The following is a 21,326-nucleotide window of genomic DNA, read 5'->3' as shown; positions in this document are numbered from 1 at the left end:
CGTGATGTATGTAATGCGCCGCTAACGGGGCTAACTGATTGGCTGGTGCCCAAACTCGCACTTCTGGCGTTCTTACAAACTGTCTAGTGTATTCTGATTCCTGACCTCATCACTGGAGAGAAATGAAATTGAGCGGAGGCACTAGGTGACGCCAGCCTGGCTAATTAAACATATCCCCATGTACAATGTCCCAGAGTATATGGTGACATGCCAGATCCAGAAAGTTGATTTTAGCTTGAATATTATCCATTGTCTATGGACATTATTATTTGTTTAGGTTGGTGTTACCTATAAATTTATGTTGTTAAAGGTTGTATAGAGGATTTTTTAAGGGAAGTGAAATACAGCGACAGTCCTTTTTCAAATGTTGTGACACCACCTTCCTCCTCCACAGCTCCCTCAGTAGAAACATCTCCTCCCGCCTCCTGACTCTAGAAATCACGCTTGTTTCCATCCAGTGCGCGTTCAGAACTACTGTTGAAATGACCTGTGTAGAAATATTTTAGAGACCGACGCATCAGTTTTTAGACCCTTCGTCTGCTTTAGTTGCGCCATCGCTGGAAGGAATCTCCAAGAATCACCTCAGTTTGTCTTCGCTCCTTTTCCCCTTCTCTTCTTCTTTCAGCGACCTCAAAAACGGACTTTCTTTTCGTGAACTGGTCGTGGATTCTCGTCCGCCATCGCGACAAACTTTGTGTGAACTGCGAGGAAGCTACAGTTTGAAAAAGCCTCCAAGAACCACTGTGTAAACCACATAATCCCAGCGCGCCGGCGAATCACTTACACTAGAAACATAGGGAGTTTGATTGACGACCTAACAACCAATAGATAAAGAGGAAGCCTCGTTTTCTATTGGCTGATGTTTATTTGGCCTCAACACGTCCACAGTTGATAGATTTTCATTCTTTTTTTTTTTTTGGTCATCATAATTACAAAGCTGCTACGTCTCTGTAATGGTATTTTAAACTTTCACTGACAATTTGAAACAAAACAAAAAAATCCTCCATACAACCTTTAAGATTCCAGACCTTATGATGCAGGCCCAGAGACTGTCTATGTGTAGGCCTAATAAATACATATAACTGTTTTTGTATCAGTCTAATGTAAGAGTCTAGTTTTGAAAACAAGAGCTCACCAAATAATAATGATAAAGTCTTCCAAAATGCATTCCAGTGATTTTATATAGTAAAGGTCTCCCATATAAAAATCAAAATCAGTACAAGCTTTTAAAACGTAAAATGCGGGATGTTGGTTCTTTGATTTAAAGCGCTACACTGGGGGTTTACACTATTACACTATGTACAATGTTCGTTGTAGCATTTAAAGCCCTTTAAATGCTTTCCAGCCAAAAATACAAATTGAAAGCATGTTTTTATTATTATTTTGGATGTTTTAATTGCACTGAAAAGCATGCGTCTTTACTGTGAGCAGGGCTTGCATTTCCACAAACCTGACTCTTACCTGCCTGTAGGTAAAAGGCTCCTCTTGCTTGTCTCCATGGATAACACTCCTTTCTTCCCACTCCTTTTTGGGCCATTTATTTTTATTTTTTTATTTCTGACATGATTTCATTGATGTTATATGTTCCATTGTAAAATAATGTACATTTCTTATTTGCACAAAATAAATACATACATCTCAATCTCTCTCAAAACATATCCACTGTATGGTATTAAATGAATCTGTCTCCATGGATAAAGTTCCAAAGTATGGCTTTTTTATTTCAGCTGAATCATGGTGATGGCATAGAACTTAAACAGCTTTTAAAGTAGCTGAGTGTGGCTTTAATAATAGTGACTTTATTGATGCAATGACCTGGACCTTACTGATACAGATGGGTGTTACTTATTAATTAATTTTGTTATGATTCTGATCTTAAGCTGTATTAAATATAGTGTGTATACAAAGTTCAAATGAAGAAAAAATTATTGAAAATGTAATTTGTTTCAATGTATTTTCGAGTCTAGGTTTAAAAACAGGAGCACTCCACATAAAATAATAACAATAAAGTCTCCCAAAATGCATTCCAATGATTTTATTTAGTAAAAGTCTCATACATAAACATCAAAATCAGTTTACGTTAAATACAAACTTTTAAAATGCAAAACATGTCTCAGATTCGACCGATGATGAAATCCAACTGAAAAACATGACTTAGATACATCTCATTATAAATACATTTATATTTCATGTTCAGGTTTTTAATGCAACAACCAAAAAGTTTTAAATGCAATCCATTTTACCACACACTGAACCTCGTTATGTTTAATATGAACTGGACCTTCGAGCTTATACTTTTCTGTTCGCATTCAGATTAGAAATTGAGACAAAACAAGATAAAAAATGTAATAAAATGGCACTGAAATAATATACTGAGGCAGACATTGGAGAGTACATGTCACAGTCCGAATTTTACAACTAGCTGCCTTAGTGAAAAATGAGTTTGTACTGATTCTTCTTGTTTATTTTCATAGTTACTTCATTTTTATTATGATACAACCAGTGTTGGGAAGGTTACTTTTAGAATGTATTCCCCTACAGATTACATATTACATACCCCAAAATGTAGTTTGTAACGTAATCCATTAAATTACTTAAAGTGAGTAACGTAATCTGAATACTTTGGATTACTTGATATTGTCATGCTTTTTAAAACTGCATGAATGTACCAACCACATCCTGAAAATTCAAGTTTGTTCTCTTCAAATTGTCTGTTGAGCCCAAGTCTCCATGAACAGACTTTTGTTTTACTGTAGAGAAGCAAAGACGAGGATCTTAACATGAGATATTTTGTCTGCTTAAAGACAATAAAAAGCCCAGTCTTTCCCTAAACATATTAAAAATATTATTGATAGAGAAATGTTTTCTATATGAGATCGCTGCTGCCTTAAAGTATGTCCACCCTACTGTTAGGTGTCATATTGTTTATTAAAAAACAAAAACCTTTCAGTACAAACATAAAGGTGCCAGCTACTCAAAATGATGCAGAATCAGATTATTAACAACGACCATTATTAACAACATTGTCCATTGTGTAACTGACGGCACCAATATGAACAAGATGTTTACACAGCTCTTATGGTGCATGCTCTGTTTGGGTTTCCGGCAATGAGTGGAATTACCAAAAAAATTTATTTAAAAAATGGGATAAAGCCCAAAATGTGAAAACAGAAAAATACCACCATGTAATCCATTTATTTCAACAAAGTAATTGTACCACTCACTGAAACAGTAACTAACTGAATACAGTTACTCATAATTTGTACTCTGATTATGTAACGCCGGTACATGTAATCTGTTACTCCCCAACACTGGTTACAACCACATTATTAGTAAAAGAATAATGCCACAGAGTGTGTACTTAACATCAGTGCAAATAAACATGTGTTTTTTTGGTCATTTTATTTTCCATGATTAAATTTCAGACATAGAATTGTGCTAAAATGCTGGTATTTTTACTAAACTGTTAAGAGTATCCTACTGCAAGCCTCAAGTCTGGACGACCTTTTAAATCATAGACTGCAGTGACCTCTACTGTCCAATGTCTGCGCTGCATCAGAACGTAAAATATACAGTGAATTATATCACAGATACACTGGTGCTTTTCCCCATAACATGATCCGTTTTCTACAGCAGTCCAAAGTACATCTGCCCTATTCTCTACAATGAGCCGAAGTGTGCAGGTTAAAAATACTGAGAAACCCGCGTGTGCACAACACTGACACTGATCTACCTTTGTCTGGTTACATAAAAGAGTATGGTAGTATGGTATTTCCATAAGACCTTCCATAGATATCATTGTAAAACAATCCAAGCTACAACTAGAGTGATGAGTACATTGCAATAACCAACAAATATCATAGACAGTAGTAGAGTATATATAGGAATGAGAGTCTTATCAAAGCTGTGGAGACATGAACGTGACTGGTACAATAGTTATAATGTACGGACCAGTACAAATACTCATGGTATCTACACTGTGTGGAGTGAGACACATGGCTTAGCTTACACCTGGTATATTTGTGGACTTACAAATATTTGGAATAAAACATCAAATGATGCATCGTCACAATGTATAATATAAAACAAACTGGGCCCATGATGAGCAGTATCCTGGGGAGTCACATTTCATTCAGAATCAATACATTTCAGTTTTAATACCAAATAAATTATACTTTCCAAGTTCAATGACAAAACTGTAATTTAGAACAGTTCCTCACATAAAAAAGGCTTTTGGTAATACATTCATTTTAAAGCATTTTATGCAGAGACTATAGATGTCTCTAGAGAAGCTTAAATCCAGTGTCAGAAGCAGGCAGATCTAAATCTACATTACACACCTTCACAAAACCAAACACTAAGCTAACAGGGATAGGTATTATTTCATCATTAATAGATAGTGGCTTCAGCTACTCAATTTTCATTCTCAATTACAACATAATGACTTTGAGGGAGATTTGGCACAAACAGCATTTACATCAAATTCTGACTAAATAAAACTGTACTATTTCAGGCAGTGGGTCCTTTTAAGGAAAACCAAGAGTATGCCAGACACTTTACACTGGGTGAAAGTACAACAAAACGGTATAAAAAAATAAATGCAGTTTCATGTCTTTACACCTGCTTTACTGTAGAGTATCAGATGTAAAGAGACAGGGTGAGAGCTCACCTGGAGTTGGACAGAGACAGAGTCCAGGTGGAGCCACAGTCTATGGGAGGAACAGATGGAGGTGACGACAGTGACGCAGGTTTCTTTGAGCTACACAAAGTTTAAGTCTTCAGACCTTTGCCTAATGTTCCTCTAGAAGCAGCTGGTTCTGATGGACAAAATCACACACAACAACAGCGAAGTTCATATTAAAAACAGTGTTGGGAAGGTTACTTTTAAAATGTAATTCCCCTACAGATTACAGATTACAGACCCCAAAATGTAGTTTGTAAAGTAATTCATTAAATTACTTGAAGTGAGTAACGTAATCTGAATACTTTGGATTACTTACAGTCTTTACTTGACCATATTCAAAATATTATTGATAGAGAAATGATTTCTATATGAGATCACTGCTGACTTCAATTATATCTAATATTATTCAATATTAGTTTAGACCTGGTTTAGTCCTGGTTTTAGTTCTGGTTTTAGTCCTAGTTTAGGACTAAACTAGGACTAAAAGCAGGACTAGTTTTAGTCCTGGTTTAATCCTAGTTTTAGTTCTGGTTTTAGTCCTGGTTTTAGTCCTAGTTTAGTCCTGGTTTTAGTCCTGGTTTTAGTCTTGGTTTTAGTTCTAGTATAGTCCTGGTTTTAGTTCTGGTTTTAGTTCTGATATTAGTTCTGGTTTTAGTCCTAGTTTAGTCCTGGTTTAGTCCTAGTTTAGTCCTGGTTTTAGTCCTGGTTTTAGTCCTAGTTTAGTCCTGGTTTAATCCTAGATTTAGTCCTGGTTTAGTCCTAGTTTAGTCCTGGTTTTAGTCCTGGTTTAGTCCTAGTTTAGTCCTGGTTTTAGTCCTGGTTTTAGTCCTAGTTTAGTCCTGGTTTAGTCCTGGGTTTAGTTCTGGTTTTAGTTCTGGTTATAGTCCTAGTTTAGTTTTTTTGGTTTAGACTAAAACAGGAAAATCCCGCCGTGTAATCCATTTATTTCAACAAAGTAACTGTAATCCAATTACCACTCACTGAAACAGTAACTGTAACTGAATACAGTTACTCATAGTTTGTACTCTGATTACATAACTCTGGTACATGTAATCTGTTACTCCCCAACACTGATTAAGGAAGAATCTATTGTGTTATAAAGTTATAATCTATGACATCTGTGGATCATCGTGTTATAATTTACACATTTAAAATTGCAATATTCATCTACAATTTTGTAATAAAAGAAACAAGTCAAACTGCGCCGTGTGGCTGTCGGCGTCTCGTATTAACAGCAGCACCTCACACTAACGAGCAGCAGATTATTAAAAAATATTATAAAAATAACTGCGATGCTGCTGAATCCTACGCACATCACTGATTAATAAAACTTAACTGGAGAACAAAGTAAGTACAAAGCTCTACTTGAGCAGCAGTTTCCCAAATACTTTTACACTCTTACTTGATTTGATCGATTGATTTATGTATTTATTTTGGGCAAGTAAGAAATATATATTTTTTAACAATGGAACACATAACATTAAGTAATTCATAGCAGAAATAACATCAACAAAAAATAAATAAAAATAAAAAAGGAGTGGGAGGAAGAAAACTTATTTAATCCCACCCCACTCTTCTAATCAAACACAGTGAGCTTTCTTTACAATTTTTCAGACATTTTACATTAAACTATATGAACTATTTACAAGTGCAGACAAAGAGTCACTGTTGTTTGAGTAATTTCTTATACCACTATTTTGTAATTCTACTTGAGTAATCTTAAAGTAATATTATTTTATAGTAATGATACTCTTATTTAAACACAATTTTGACTACTTTACATACCTCTGTTTACTATCAGTATTATGTTAAAACTCTCTGTAATTAACATGTTAGTACTTTACTGTTCTATAGCTTATGTAAAGATGCCTGACTGTCATTTTTATATTAAAAGCTCTATATACAGTGTACTGTATTCTTATTATACTATATTATATCCTGTATGTTCAGCAAACAGAGTGCCTTATTATTATTATTATTATTATTATTATTATATTAAGCTTACCTTACTGTCAGAGTTCTGGAGGTCACTGTCCTGCTCTCCGTCTGACCCGCTCTTCTGCTCCTCCTCTTTTCCGTCTTTCTCGTCTTCCTCAGAAAGACGCGACTGCTTTGACTTCTGTAGCACAGAAACAACAGAGCAGAGTGACAGGTGACTGGATCACAACTTTTCTTTACAATCTAATACTTCACTTAGATAAAGAGTTTTGATGTAAAGTGAGTAAAGCACAAAAGACCTTGACCTTGTGTTGGTGTTTAGTTACAGATGAGTAAAAGCAGCATCTCTGTTTCAAACACTGACCTATATTAAAATGTTTGCACTTAAACATGCAGCACAGGGGAGGCTCCCTGAATGCACCGCAGGTCCCTGAATGCACCACATGTGCAGAGTGTGATGGAGCCCAGTTGCTAGGCAACAGCGGTTGCTAGGAGAGGAGTGAGATGTGACTTTTTGGACCTGCCGCGGTGTTCCTCTGTACAGTACTCTGCAGTGCACCAGGGAGCGCACTAATGGAGACATGTGAATGGGAGAATTGCAGAGTGAATGTGCAGGAGATAAAGGGTTAAGTTAGTTTGATGGAGTTCACACTGGGCTTTATTAGACAGCGTCAGCCAACCCCAGTGTCTGCACATTTAATATGAGCTTTAAGGTTGTCAAATAACATATGCACTGAATAAGCAGTATTGACTTTGAGGAGGAGGGTTGACTTCTCTCTGTAACCTGTTTCAGAAGAGCGGTGCTGCCCCAGGACTCTGCACTGTGATGCACGGGGCTCTGGGGACCAATAAACTCCACACTATAAGAAATATGGCACCAGGGCTGGAGGCCTTCAGCGAGAGCTATTCTCTTATTCAAGTGAATACATTTAATCTTATGCCACAGCCAATAACTTTCAGAACCATTTGCATAGAGACATTTTTAGTTAGTTTGAAGGGGCATTGTGTAACTTTTCTGGCCGAGGGTTCGTCAAATGCTTTTCTCCACGCAAATGTTATTGCTTTGCCAGGAATAGTTCACAGTATGGTATTAAACCGTTCTATCTTCAAGGAGACCAAACCAGACAAAGTTACAAGTCAGATCTGTGGAGAGGTACCCCGCTCACAGCCAGAATATCTGTTTTTCAAGGTATATTAGAGCTATAAAACCACCTGTGATTGAATAAATATAAAGTAGAGCTGTTTAATATCATTTTAATGGCTAATTGCACAAAAAAAGTGCTGGACCTCCAACCAAACAATATACTAAACATATCTTTAATCACAGTGTCCTGACACTAAAGTGGTCTGCCTGTATTTGCCGTTAGTGCCCCAGCAGCTTGGGTACACTGAAAGCTCTTTGGTTTACTTTGTTTGGCAGATTTGGTCAGTAATGTAAATCTTCTGAAGTTCAATCCCGGACTCTTTACTTGAGTGTGTAATGTAATATATAAACTTACCTTAGCAGAGCCAGACTTTTTCCGCTTGGAGCCGCTCTTATCGGTCTGGATAGTCTCTGTATCTTCCTCCTCTTCCACAGAGTCCCCCTCTTCTCCCTCTTCTCCCTCCTCTCCTTCACTGCTGCCGTCCGCTGCGTTTCCTGCGTCCTCTGCCTCTGACGAGCTCTGCATCACCTGTGGGATCAGCGCTCTGGGTTTATGAAGTGCACTACGTAACTTTCCACCACTTGATCGTCTACCAGAGATGTCATTAACCCTATGCCTGCAATTTTCCACAGCATGGCATTAAGCTTATCTATCTCCATGGAGACAAACAGCTCATGTGACCAGGTCAATTTACAGCTCAGATCTGTGGAGAGGCGACGCAGTAAGAATGCATGTTTTTCATTCAAGGCATTTGCCCTCAAAACACATGTAACTTATCAACTGCAAAATAGATATGTATAATGCCATATTGTTTGTTTGTTTTCTTTTTAACCTTTGGCTACGTTTTTTTGATGACAGTTTGGACAGAAGACTCAAAAGTGGCGTCGCGTCTTCACTTTTTATTCCGTGTTTAGACGAGCGTTTTCACAAAAATATGTGTAATTCGATTGGGTATGTTTGTTCTTAAAGCAACAAGAGCATCTTTGGACATACAGAAGTTTTCACGTCACGCATTTTCATCAGCTCCTCCTTCCACAAAGTTGTCCCACCATCGACTGGTTCTCCAGGTATCGTCCATAACCGTCTGACTCACCTGCGACGAACTGGTGCATCCAGAATTTGACAGAGGTGATTGCAGATCCTTCTCTGTTCACTAATAATATCTCTGCATATTCTGTACATTTTTTGGGAGCCTCCTGTAAGTTTATTAGAGCTGCCAGAGCACGGAAATGATCCGACATGTTTGTTTCTGTGTACTGTATGTATGTGACGTAAACGTGTACGTGACGTGAGCAGATCTGACCAGAGTTTTGCATCTTGGGCAGTGTAGACGGAAACACTACAGTGGAGCGGATTCAACTTTTCCACTCTGGAGTGACATTTTTGTGTTTTTAAGCCCTTCTAAACAAAAGGCACTTCCGATAAACTTTTTTGTAATTTTTACCCGCAAGCATTCTCGTGTAAACAGGCCCTTAATTTAATTAGCAAATCCCAGATTCAGAATTAGACTCAGAATCTCTTTTTCACGAGAGACCTGACCAAGGCAAAAACACAATTAATCTTAAATTTAATCTGTATATTCTTGCAACAAATAAAAACAAAACAATTAAACGTAATTCCCTATTATTTAGGGGCTCTGGCCAGGTGATAAAAATAAAATGATCATCATAGCAGGACAAACTAATATCGTGTTCAAGAAGGCCTTAGGCGCAGATTGGCAGCCATGTTCCCATCAGACAGCCCCAGGGCAGCAGTGGCTTTAGAAATACCCCACCTTCCTTGTATGGAGATTTAACATGTTGTTGTACATGTCAAGCTTGCAAATCCCAATAAAAAACATTATTATTTGTTTAATTAGTAGATTTAATAGATTTTGGTTTCGCTTGCTTCACAATACTGATTTGTCTTTCATTTGTGTGAGCTGAAGTGAAGCTTTCAGAGTCCAGACTGTGCCCCTGTGCATTCATTCCCTTCGCCTGTTTGCCTCATTAGACTGACCTGATACCCCGTGAACTTGACTCCGGGGTTGTTCTCGATCTCCCACAGGCCCTCATTGAAGCCTTTCCTCTTGTTGGACTTGCCAAATTTGTCTTTGTAGTCTTTGTAGGGGAGCAGATCCTTTGGGCCCAGAAAAGCACTACGGCAAGAAAAAAAATAAAAAAAATAAAACCAGGAAGACATACAATTAAAATGAACTAAAAATAAAACTAAAATCTATTTAAAGCGCATCTGACAGGGTTTATGATTCTCTAATTATGACTTAATTTAGTGGAATAATACATGTTGTAAATATAAATTACAGTTTTATAACAATCAAGAAACAATTTGCGAAAAAAAGGTGAAAAATATGTTCCCAAACGAATCACATCACACTAGGGAGAGTGCTGTCCAAATAATTTGTCAGAATTTACACATAAGAAACACATTTTTTTCTGACACTCTAAACCTATTTTTAAAGAAAAACAAATATTTTTTATATTTGTATTTGTTAAATAAAAATTTCGAGTTTTGGGCCATTGTACCACATGGTTGCTTGGTAACATTAATGAAATTTCTGAGCAGGACGTCATGATTTCCAACAAGGAAATTAGTAAAATTTGTAAAATAGTAGAATTAAAAACCTACAAATTGGCCAAACTGGGAAAAAAAATACTGAAATGTCATCTTGAATTTGAAATACAATCAGCTTAAAGGTGCATTGTGTAACTTTTCTGGTGGAGGGTCTGTTAAATAAATGCTTTTCTCAATGGAGATGTTATTTCTTTGTCTGTAATGTTTCACAGTATGGCATTAAACCTTTCTATCTTCATGGAGACCAAACCAGATCAAGTTACAGGTCAGATCTGTGGAGAGGCGACCCCGCTCACAGTCAGAACGCCTGTTTTTAAGTATTTTTGAGCTATAAAACCACCTGTAATTGAATAAATCTGAAGTAGATTTATGACAGATCCCCAACCAAAAAGTTACATAGTGCACCTTTAAATGTGTTTTGGTAAAATCGGAGAAATCCAGTCTGTCATGGGCACTATAACAACAAATCATAATGCAAACTCAGCAATTTATGTGGCAAGCAATGAGTTAAAACAGATGAATATTTAAAGGTCAGAGGCTGCATACTTGAGTTGTGTGGATGTGTAAACAGTGGAGTTGTAATGGGTGGATGGTTTGGTATAAATGGCCTTAAATGGAAGGAGGAGTGATATCACGCTTACGTTTCATGTGTTCCAAAGAAGAAGATTGGATATTTGTTGGCGGGAGGCTTCACTGCTCCTTCAGGAAGTTCGTCAATCTGAAAAAGACGAAGGACAAATGTTATTGTTGTTATGGTTATTAAAGGATTACGCAAAATTGACTCTTGTGAGCTTTAAACCATGTTAGAATGTTGTTATTTTGTCAAAAACATAGCTGGAGTTGTGTTTTGCTTGAGTAATTCTTTATTATTAATTTCTCTACATCTCCAAACCTCAAAATGCTCTGCTCCACCTTGTGATGTCATGAAGCGGTAGTTTTCAAGTTAACATCTACCTTTTGCTTTTAGTTCAGAAGACATCGCCAATTCCAGGGATAAAATTATCCAAAATGATTCTAGTCAAGGTGTAGGAGTTTAAAAACGCAGTGGAGCACTCCCTGTATCACCACATGACATCACAAGGTGGAACAGTGTTTTCTATATGAGTGAAAACATCCTGAATATGCAGTGTTTGTGCGTATTAAACATGATTAAATAAAAAAAAACACAACTCCAGGTATCAGGGTTCCCACTCTTTTTCACTGACAACATTTCAAAACTTTTTCATGACTTTTTCATGACCTAAAGTGAATTTTCCATGACTTTACAGCACCTTACATGTGAAGACTTGAGCATAATTTTAGGGCTAAATCTGAAATGTTAACACTTTCCACTCACCTTATGGTTTGGTGTTATAGTTTTTTTAAAATAATGTCAGTACATTTATTGTCGTCTCTTTTAAACAAACAAATGAAATAATCATAATACCCTAATGATAACTTTTAACAGAATGCTGTGGTTGTGTGAAAGAGATACTAAAACTCCATGACTTTTCCAAAACTTTCATTGAATTGACAAAACTCCATGACTTCTCCAGGTCTGGAAAATGACATTTTCAATTTCAGTGACTTTTCCAGCACTGTGGGAACCCTGAGGTATGTTTTTGATGAGGAAATGAGGAAAAAAAAACATAGTATCACAACAAAATGAAGTACCACAGTTGAATTGGTTTGATACTGGATATTCAGCACATTCAAATTTAACAAATGAATGATTTAATGCATATTTGTGAATTGTGAACAAACAACTTATCACATCTTCATAATCATCCAGGGTATATACCACAAGACAGTAATTATTAAAAAAAAAAATCATTGACCACTGACCATTGTTGATTTTTCTTTCCTTACCAGAGGGGCACCAACAATTTCGTCCACATCTGTACATCACAAGTTTTTTTTTAATAATTACTGTTTTGTGATATACACCCTGGATGATTATGAAGACATCACAAGTTGTTAAAAAAAAAAAAAAATCAATGATTATAAGTTAAATGTCTTTGAATGTGTCAAATATCCAATCTCCAATATCAAACCAATTCAACTGCGGTAAATAAAGTTACATAAAGCCCATGATTAGTGGTTTAAATGGTAATTAGCACGGTTGTTTGCAATGTATTTAACACTTTACTGGATATTCGACACGTTCAAAGATTTAACGATTCAATGCATATTTGTAAAATCATACTACACTATGAGCTGATTTAATGCATATTTGTGAATTCAACACTTATTTAACATTTCTTTTCAAACAACCTGTCACATCTTCATGATCATAAGTACTAATTATTAAAAAAAAACATTGACCATTGTTGATTTTTCTTTCCTTACCAGAGGGGCACCAACAATTCCGTCCACATCTGTACATCACAAGTTAAAAAATGACTGCTGAATTCACAAATATACATTAAATCAGCTCATAGTATGATTTTTTTTTTAATAATTACTGTTTTGTGATATACACCCTGGATGATTATGAAGACATCACAAGTTGTTAAAAAAAAAAAAAAAATCAATGATTATAAGTTAAATGTCTTTGAATGTGCCAAATATCCAATCTCCAATATCAAGCCAATTCAACTGCGGTAAATAAAGTTACATAAAGCCCATGATTAGTGGTTTAATTGGTAATTAGCACGCTTGTTTGCAATGTATTTAACACTTTACTGGATATTCGACACGTTTAAAGATTTAACGATTCAATGCATATTTGTAAAATCATACTACACTATGAGCTGATTTAATGCATATTTGTGAATTCAACACTTATTTAACATTTCTTTTCAAACAACCTGTCACATCTTCATAATCATAAGTACTAATTATTAAAAAAAAACATTGACCATTGTTGATTTTTCTTTCCTTACCAGAGGGGCACCAACTATTTCGTCCACGTCTGTACATCACAAGTTAAAAAATGACTGCTGAATTCACAAATATACATTAAATCAGCTTATAGTATGATTTTTTAAATAATTACTGTCTTGTGATATATACCCTGGATGATTATGAAGACATCACAAGCTGTTGAAAAAATAAAAAATAAAAATCAATGATTAGAAGTTAAATGTCTTTGAATGTGTCGAATATCCAATATCCAAAATCAAACCAATTCAACTACAGTAAATGTTAGGGGTGAAAAAAAAAATTGATTAGGTCATCGTGATCGTGATACTTCACTGCACAATTCTTTTAAAATTTTCACAAAAATTCATTAGTTAGATTCACCGTTCTCATGATTTTAAAATAAAAAAATATATCTCATACAATTGTGTTCTCTTGAAGGTGTAGTTGACTGTATTATTAGAAGTAATTATTCATAAATCGCAATATCCGGAATATATCGTGATATACTGAATCGTGACATGCGCATCATGATATGTATCGTATCGTCAGACTCAAGGCAATGCACACTGCTAGTAAATAAAGTTACATAAAGTCCATGATTAGTGGGTTAAATGGTAATTAGCACGCTTGTTCGCACAGTAACACAACTATGCAATGTATTTAACACTTTATTTACCCTGATGACGATCTAAACGCTGCAATGCAAAACTCTGAAAGTGCGTATTGTTTTTGCGATTACAGAATCCACTTAGTTTTTCTAGTTTCGTTATTGTGCATTAATAATAAACGTGGGGGCATGTGCATAGGTTACTTGAGGTCAACTAGCAGCGTTGTCGAGTCGCCTTTTTAACTCCTAAATGATGCAAAATTATAAATAGGAGTTGCGTTTTGCACGACGATACAAAAGCGAATTGCGCAAAAAGTAAATTGCACCGTAACCAAGGAAACGTACGAGGATTTTTTACTGGGAATGCTAATTTGGGTAATTGTAGCTAGCAGCTCACGATCCGTACGCTTCCAGACACAAAATCGCGCTATTTCTGCAAAAATAAACCTTAATATTCGTCTTGGGGTAAGGTTATATCGTTGCAGGGTCCGCGGGAGGAGAGCGGCGGTGTCTCGTGCAGCCTCCCCGCCTCCGCGCGCCTCGAGCCCGGCTACATCCCAGACTCACCCTCGCTGGCCAGTGTGGGTATCCTTTCATTTTCGCGAAAACCAAATCTCCTGCCTTGTATTCCCGCGGTCGTGGTCGTGCCATGTCTCTGTCTGGGTGAGGAAAAAACCCGCTTTCGGCTCGGTAGGTTTTCAGATTTAATCCCTTTTCACGATCCCGTCTTCTGTGGCCCCGTGATGCAGTCAGCCACGGTGGAATTATTGACCATGAATGTTTTTATATCAAGACTGCAGTTTACACGGAAATAAATAATTAAAAAAGGCGGAAAACGAAGCCTGGATGTGTGGGCTATCCGTTTACGCACGAAATCAGGTGTAAATGGGATCGTGAATGGCTCCAGTGAGAGCAGCAGCAGCAGCAGCAGCAGCAGCAGCAGCAGCAGCACCTGAAGAGAGGATGCTCCAGAAATTCAACTAATATCTGCACAACTGTGGCGTAAAATAAATACAGACTTTTGCACACAAGCAGCCATTTTGATTTCACACGCATATAAATAGACTTCTCTTGTATTTTGAGTTTTTCGCAGTAGTTGTGTGATGCAAAACCACCAAAAGTCAAACATTCATGGATCGATAAGAAGATTTTTATCAAACTTGTCAACAACAAATTCAAGAAATATTATTATTATTACCAGCAGCTGTGTTTCCCTAGATACTTTTACTTTTTACATTATTGTATTTATTTGTTTTATTGTTATTTATAAGGGAGGGGGTCCTCAGCGTTGGGGACTTGGACTTGGACTCGAGTCAGACTTGAGTCACTAGTTTTAGGACTTGAGACTTGACAAGACAAAGACTTGGGACTTGACTTGGACTTGAAGGTCAATGACTCGGACTTGAGACCTGTGACTTGAGAAGACTTGCTGCTTCCCCTAAAAATATACATGTTTTTATAAAATACTCAGTGTTGGGGAGTAACAGAACCGGAGTAACATGTACCGGAGTTATGTAATCAGAGTACAAATTATGAGTAACTGTATTCAGTTACAGTTACTGTTTCAGTGAGTGGTAATTGGATTACAGTTACTTTGTTGAAATGAATGGATTACACGGAGGTATTTTCCTGTTTTCACATTTTGGGCTAAACCAGGACTAAACCAGGACTAAACCAGGTCTAAACCAAGTCTAATCCAAGTCTAAACCAGGTCTAAAAACAGGTCTAAAACCAGGTCTAAACCAAGTCTAAACTAGGTCTAAAACCAGGACTAAACCCAGGTCTAAACCAGGTCCAAACCAAGTCTAAACCAGGTCTAAACCAGGTCTAAACCAGGTCCAAACCAGGTCCAAACCAGGTCTAAACCAAGTCTAAACCAGGACTAAACCAGGTTGAAACCAGGTCTAAACCAAGTCTAATCCAAGTCTAAACCAGGTCTAAAACCAGGTCTAAACCAGGACTAAACCAGGTCTAAACCAGGACTAAACCAGGTCTAAACCAGGACAAAAACCAGGTCTAAACCAGGTCTAAACCAGGACTAAACCAGGACTAAACCAGGTCTAACCAGGTCTAAACCAGGACTAAACCAGGCTCTAACCAGGACTAAACCAGGTCTAAAACCAGGTCTAAACCAGGACTAAACCAGGTCCAAACCAGGTCCAAACCAAGTCTAAACCAGGACTAAACCAGGACTAAAACCAGGTCTAAACCAGGTCCAAACCAAGTCTAAACCAGGTCTAAACCAGGTCTAAAACCAGGTCTAAACCAAGTCTAAACCAGGACTAAACCAGGACTAAACCAAGTCTAATCCAAGTCTAAACCAAGTCTAAACCAAGTCTAATCCAAGTCTAAACCAGGTCTAAAACCAGGTCTAAACTAGGTCTAAAACCAGGTCTAAACCAAGTCTAAACCAGGACTAAACCAGGTCTAAACCAGGACTAAACCAGGACTAAACCAGTCAGTGTCTCCTCGTCTTTTATCAATAATATTTTTAATACAGTTAACTAAAGTCTGGGCTTTTTATTTTCTTTTATCAGACAAAACTTCTTATGTGAAGATTTCCTCGTCGTTGCTTCTCCACAACTAAAACAAACAGGGCGAGCAGTGATCCAGCCGAGCCTTTTTATTTGATGTTTTGGCTTGTCTCGTTTCGTTATATTGCCGGCTGTTGCCTCCTTTAGTTCTTTGAGACTCCTTTTTGTTCGCAGTACAACTTGAGTTAGATTTTGTCATGTTGTACTTAGTCAGGGCTCCTTAGTTATTAGATTATTTAGTTTAAATCCTTTTTATTTTCTCCTTAAATGCCAATTTTTTTGTTCTTTCCTACACTGTTAAACCTTAAACATCCTGGTTTTATTGTTACTTCCCTTTCTCCTCTAGCAAAGGGGACGTAACAGTCAGTGAATCTAACAATGATGTTTATGTTGAGAGTGGGATTCAAACCGCCAACCTTTGCATCAGTGGACAAACACTACCAACTGAGCTACTGCTGCCCGACTTTAAGTAAGTAACCTTAAGTTCACAACGGCAGAGACTACAACAAATGTCACAAGTTCTATATAATTATGTCTATTATAAGAAATAACTTGAACTTTTAATCTTTGATACATACATTTTATAAACAGTTTATTAAAAACCATCATCTCCTCTTGACGTTTGCGTTTTTGCCGTGACAGTTTCACATTGCTTCATCAGAATCCTTGTTATCTTCGCCAGTCTTCTCTCCTCGTTTTGCTTCGGAAGACTCGGCGGCGCCCTCTACCCGCTCGTCCTGCATCATCCACGGACCCTCCAGGATGCGGGGGATGCTGGTCCGATGCGCCACGTTTGGGTGAAGTATGAAGAATCAGCTCCACGGCCTCGAGTGAGACGTGGGGCGTGTCTGGGAAATTTATGTGGCGTGTCATTTTAACGTGCGCCATCTTGAGAGCTCTCGTTGAGGAGAATGGAAAGGCGTCGTAGAGCATTTTAAACAGGATTACCCCCATGCTCCAGACATCAGTCACTACGGGGTTGTATGCTAAACTGCGTAAGATCTCTGGAGCGATGTAGTTACTGGTGCCGCAGCAGGTTTTGCTTAAATCCGGTTGTCCGTCTGTGTAGCTCAGTCTCTTGCTCAGGCTGAAGTCACACACTTTAATGTTGTTATTTCGATCCAAAACTAGATTTTCGCATTTCAGATCTCGGTGCACGATGCCGATTCCGTGGAGATACTGAACGGCGTCGCAGAGCTGGACGAAGACTCTTTTACTGAACTCCTCAGACAGTGGGCCTTTGGCTTTTATGTGCTTAGAAAGGTCTCCGATGTCGCACAACTCCGTCACCACAAACACCTGAACATGAATGACAACAAAAGCGGATGTTAAATAAGACAGATTTTTTAAAGTTTATGTAACACCTGCTTAATAATATTAGGCTAGGGCTGTAGACTAGGTTCTGGAGGAGTAATATAAATGAGAGAAGATTTAAAGTTGAACAGCCGGCAGGTTTAATACAATTCAACAATGGCACAGTAAACCAGTGCAAATGACAAAGGTGTTGAGCTCTTTGAAAATAAAATAAAATAAAGTTAGGAATGCTAAATGTCTTTTGGTACTTGGTCCTGAGGTGCAAGACTTGGGATTGTTTGAAAGTGTCTTTTCCAAAATGTGATTGGTTGTTTCTTATCTGGGATCCAGTGATTTAAGGGAGTGGTCAGGTCTGAAGATCTTTTCTTGAAACCCCAAGCAGCTGGCCACTCTGCTCCAGGATTCTTAAGGAGTTCTCACTGGGTCTGGCTCGCCATCACCGTCAGCACTGTACTCCAAGATCAGTTCCAGGACCACTAAAAAAAACAGTCTGCACATACAGTACAGAACAATGAATAAAATTAATTTCAACAATAGTTTCTAAATAAAATGAGATCTCATAAAATGTTCTAAATCAATTACATCGTTGTGTTACATTGATCCCTTCACGTGCAACTTAGCAAGAGAGAATCCTGCTATTTTGTCATAGTTTAGTAACTCACCGGAGTTTCCAAGAAAACAACCACTCTCCACTCAATCAGAATTGGGAGTAAGACACTCTAAATGCTCTGTAAAGTACACAACCTTAAATTAGAACTGGTTTAAAGTACATTTTTTACACTTTCCAGACTGTTTGACTCACTGTATATCTTGTTCACATGCTCTCCGTGTCTCACTGCCGTCTCTAGCTAGGTGCAGGCCGCATGTGCACATGATACATTCAAGGAGCGTCCGAAATGAAAGTTTTACACGATGAAATATTAGAAACCATATGTTTACATGGGTTACACTTAGTATTAGACATGGGTCAATTTGTTCACCAACACAAGTCCATAGTTATAGTAAGTAAGGCTTCGTTCAGACTGCAGGACTTAACGCTCAATTCGGATTTTTTTTTCATGAAATCTGATGTTTTTGCGAGGTCGTTCACATTTCCAATTAAATGTGACTTGTATGTGACTCCAGTGTGAACATTAAACGGCCCAAAAGTGTCCTGCACGCGCACTGGAGGACGCGATGACGTCAACCGCAGCGAGCGTGCTCTGTGTTTATTGAAGTTGTCCAAACATGGACGCGAGCATTGAGCACCTGGAGATTTTAAAGTTCCTCTCGTACAGGAGCCAGAACATGAACAACTTACTTGTTTTAAGGAGGAGATTGAGAAGGAAAAGGACGAGGTTTTTGGCCGTGGTGTTTTGTGGGACAGCGGCAGCGACGTCTGTTGAAAGAAACGTGTGGATGCGGAGACGTAGCCAAGAGTGGTGAGTGGTGATGTGCTTCGCTTCAGTGACACGGAGTTCATTAACAACTTTTGTATGATGAGAAGAACGTTTGTGTACATTTGTGGCTTGTTGATGACGTGTAGGTCGGATGAATGCGCCTTGGCCGTTCAGACTGAAGTCGCATGTCAAAAGATCAGATATGTATCGGTTTTAGGAGCACATATCCAATTGGTCTGGGTTGCATTTGAAAAAATCGAATCTGTGTCATTAAAAGATCAGATACAGGTCACATAGGGGCCAAAAAATCAGATTTTGGTCACTTCAGGCTGCAGTCTGAACGCAGCCTAAGTAAGTTTTTTATTTATATAGCACTTTTCACAGACATATGTCACAAAGACACTTTACAGAGCATTATTCATTCACTCCACACTCGGTGGTGTTAAGTTACTATTGTAGCCACAGCTGCCCTGGGGTAGACTGACTGAAGCACGGCTGCCAATCTGCACCATCAGCCCCTCTGACCACCACCATCACTCACACACACACACCACTTTCATACTAGGCAATGTGGGTGAAGTTCCTTGCCTAAGGACACAACGACAATTTTTTTGTATTGCAATAGCGATTAGATTTGAAGACTGATGATTAAAAAGTTGGATTGATTTAGATTTTTTGATTTCATGTAATTATTTTGGGCAAGTAAGAAATGTACATTCTTTTACAATGGAATAAATAACATTAATGAAATCATAGCAGAAATAACAACAACAACAACAACAAAATAAAAAAAAAATTGGCCCAAAAAGGAGTGCAGGAGTGTTCAGAGTGCGTACTGTAAACAACTCCAGAAACATTTGATAGAAGACTGATATATGAACTGATATTATCGAGATGTCTAAAATATAATGTTTTGCTTGCTATTTATCATATGTAATCTTTTATTTACTTATTTTTTTTAATATAAAAGTGGGGCGGTTTGAGATATACTTGTTTATTGGGGTGATGCGTTGTTATTGTGTCAGTGGCGCACATTAGTTTCAATATTATAGTTTATCAGAGTATATTTCTGCAGCGATGTATCCTGCTTCAGATGTGTGTTATTGTGACAGGCCTATCAGTATGTGTCTTTATTCTGGGGTATGAACCTGGGGAAGGATAAATTGAATCATCAGCCTTTTTTAATGTCATATTTGTAGTCACCATAGCTGCTCTGTGTATGTGTGTGTGTGTGTGTGTGTGTGTGTGTGTGTCAAACCAAAGGAAAAGTTACAATTTCACATTTTTAACAAGTTTTACTCCAGCAGCACACCCACACAGGCAAGATATGTAATGTTTCTGCCCAAGGGTATGTAGGCAGTAAGTGGGAACAAACTAACATATTTTTGTTGATGGGAGAAGCATTACATCGCTATTATATTTGCTCTTAATAATATACATCCTATCTGTGACAAAACCTATAGTAAAATATCTTTTGGATTCAATATAGACACGCTCTTACCTTGCTGCCGCTCCCTTTAAATACGCAAAATGTTTTGATGACGTTCGGATGCTTCAGACACTTCATGATTTCTAATTCTCTGGGCAGAAACTTCTCCAGATAAATGGGCTCTGCGTTTTTCCTGTCTATGATCTTCACAGCAAAGTCCTGCCTCATGCGGTTCGAAGAGGCTTTCACCACTTTGCCGTATTGTCCCTCTCCAAGGATCTTCTGGAAGGTGAATCCATGTTTCTCCATAAACAGTTTATCCTTTAGTCCTAAACTCATGACGAAGCATCCAGCGTTGACACTGACTTTAACGCACAATGTTATTTTTTTAAAGAATAACTACATGATTACCTGGTAACACTCATTCCAGATGTTTTTATTCAAATTAATTCAGTCAGGGTAGATAAGAGGTGATTTTATATTATATTTTATGAGCAATTAAACAAATCTGCAGTTGCTGAAAGCCTGTAAGTGCCAAAGAGTCTGCTGCCCTCCAGCAGATGGCAGCATTTATCTATGCTCTATGCATCTATGCTATATAAAAGCAGAATTATGTTATATATAACACAGATTAACAAAAAAAAAAATTGTATTAGGTTTATGCAGAGTGAACATGCTGAGTTGCTGAAATTGGGACTGATCGTTAACAACAGTTTAGACGGTTTCCCTATTTGGGAATGAAGGGAATGACCCAGTCTTGAAACTTCCCTTGAGCGGTGAAGACCTGATTGAACAGGGCTGGGCAACTTTTGAAAGTCCCATCTAGATAAACCTGAGGACACTGGACCAGCACACAGAGATTTTCCTCTGTAGCAAACACC

The 21,326-nt window shown here is 37.7% G+C and overlaps 2 protein-coding genes across 2 annotated transcripts; both read right to left on the bottom strand.

Annotated features, from left to right (window-relative positions):
- Positions 1-4,457: 4,457 nt before the first annotated feature.
- On the bottom strand, positions 4,458-14,588 carry hdgfl3 (HDGF like 3). The gene is made up of 6 exons (XM_020923341.2): positions 14,357-14,588; positions 10,980-11,056; positions 9,766-9,904; positions 8,122-8,295; positions 6,690-6,803; positions 4,458-4,817 (listed from the first exon to the last, which is right to left on the bottom strand). The coding sequence occupies exons 1-6, from the start codon at positions 14,438-14,440 to the stop codon at positions 4,791-4,793; spliced, it is 615 nt and encodes a 204-aa protein (XP_020779000.1). The 5' UTR covers positions 14,441-14,588; the 3' UTR covers positions 4,458-4,790.
- Positions 14,589-16,992: 2,404 nt separating this feature from the next.
- LOC129409161 (testis-specific serine/threonine-protein kinase 1-like) lies at positions 16,993-20,784 on the bottom strand. Its single transcript, XM_055154340.1, has 2 exons — positions 20,518-20,784; positions 16,993-17,622 (listed from the first exon to the last, which is right to left on the bottom strand). Exons 1-2 carry the CDS (start codon positions 20,782-20,784, stop codon positions 16,993-16,995), a joined length of 897 nt encoding a protein of 298 aa, XP_055010315.1.
- Positions 20,785-21,326: the final 542 nt, after the last annotated feature.

Source organism: Boleophthalmus pectinirostris, unplaced genomic scaffold (genome assembly GCF_026225935.1).
Source record: "Boleophthalmus pectinirostris isolate CB_2022bp ecotype Guang Dong unplaced genomic scaffold, ASM2622593v1 HiC_scaffold_19, whole genome shotgun sequence".
In the NCBI taxonomy this organism is placed as follows: Eukaryota; Metazoa; Chordata; class Actinopteri; order Gobiiformes; family Gobiidae; genus Boleophthalmus; species Boleophthalmus pectinirostris.
This window is presented reverse-complemented; position numbering and strand designations above follow the sequence as displayed.

What these genes read in the sequence shown, in the direction of transcription:
- hdgfl3 (XM_020923341.2), bottom strand. Translation starts at nt 14,440, where the DNA reads ATGGCACGACCACGACCGCGGGAATACAAGGCAGGAGATTTGGTTTTC. An exon ending in AAAAGTCTGGCTCTGCTAAG is followed by an intron (nt 6,804 to 8,121) that starts GTAAGTTTATAT and finishes TCTGTGCTACAG; the next exon opens with AAGTCAAAGCAGTCGCGTCT. An exon ending in TCCAGAACTCTGACAGTAAG is followed by an intron (nt 4,818 to 6,689) that starts GTAAGCTTAATA and finishes TTTGTCCATCAG; the next exon opens with AACCAGCTGCTTCTAGAGGA.
- LOC129409161 (XM_055154340.1), bottom strand. Translation starts at nt 20,784, where the DNA reads ATGAGTTTAGGACTAAAGGATAAACTGTTTATGGAGAAACATGGATTC. An exon ending in TTAAAGGGAGCGGCAGCAAG is followed by an intron (nt 17,623 to 20,517) that starts GTAAGAGCGTGT and finishes ATTCATGTTCAG; the next exon opens with GTGTTTGTGGTGACGGAGTT.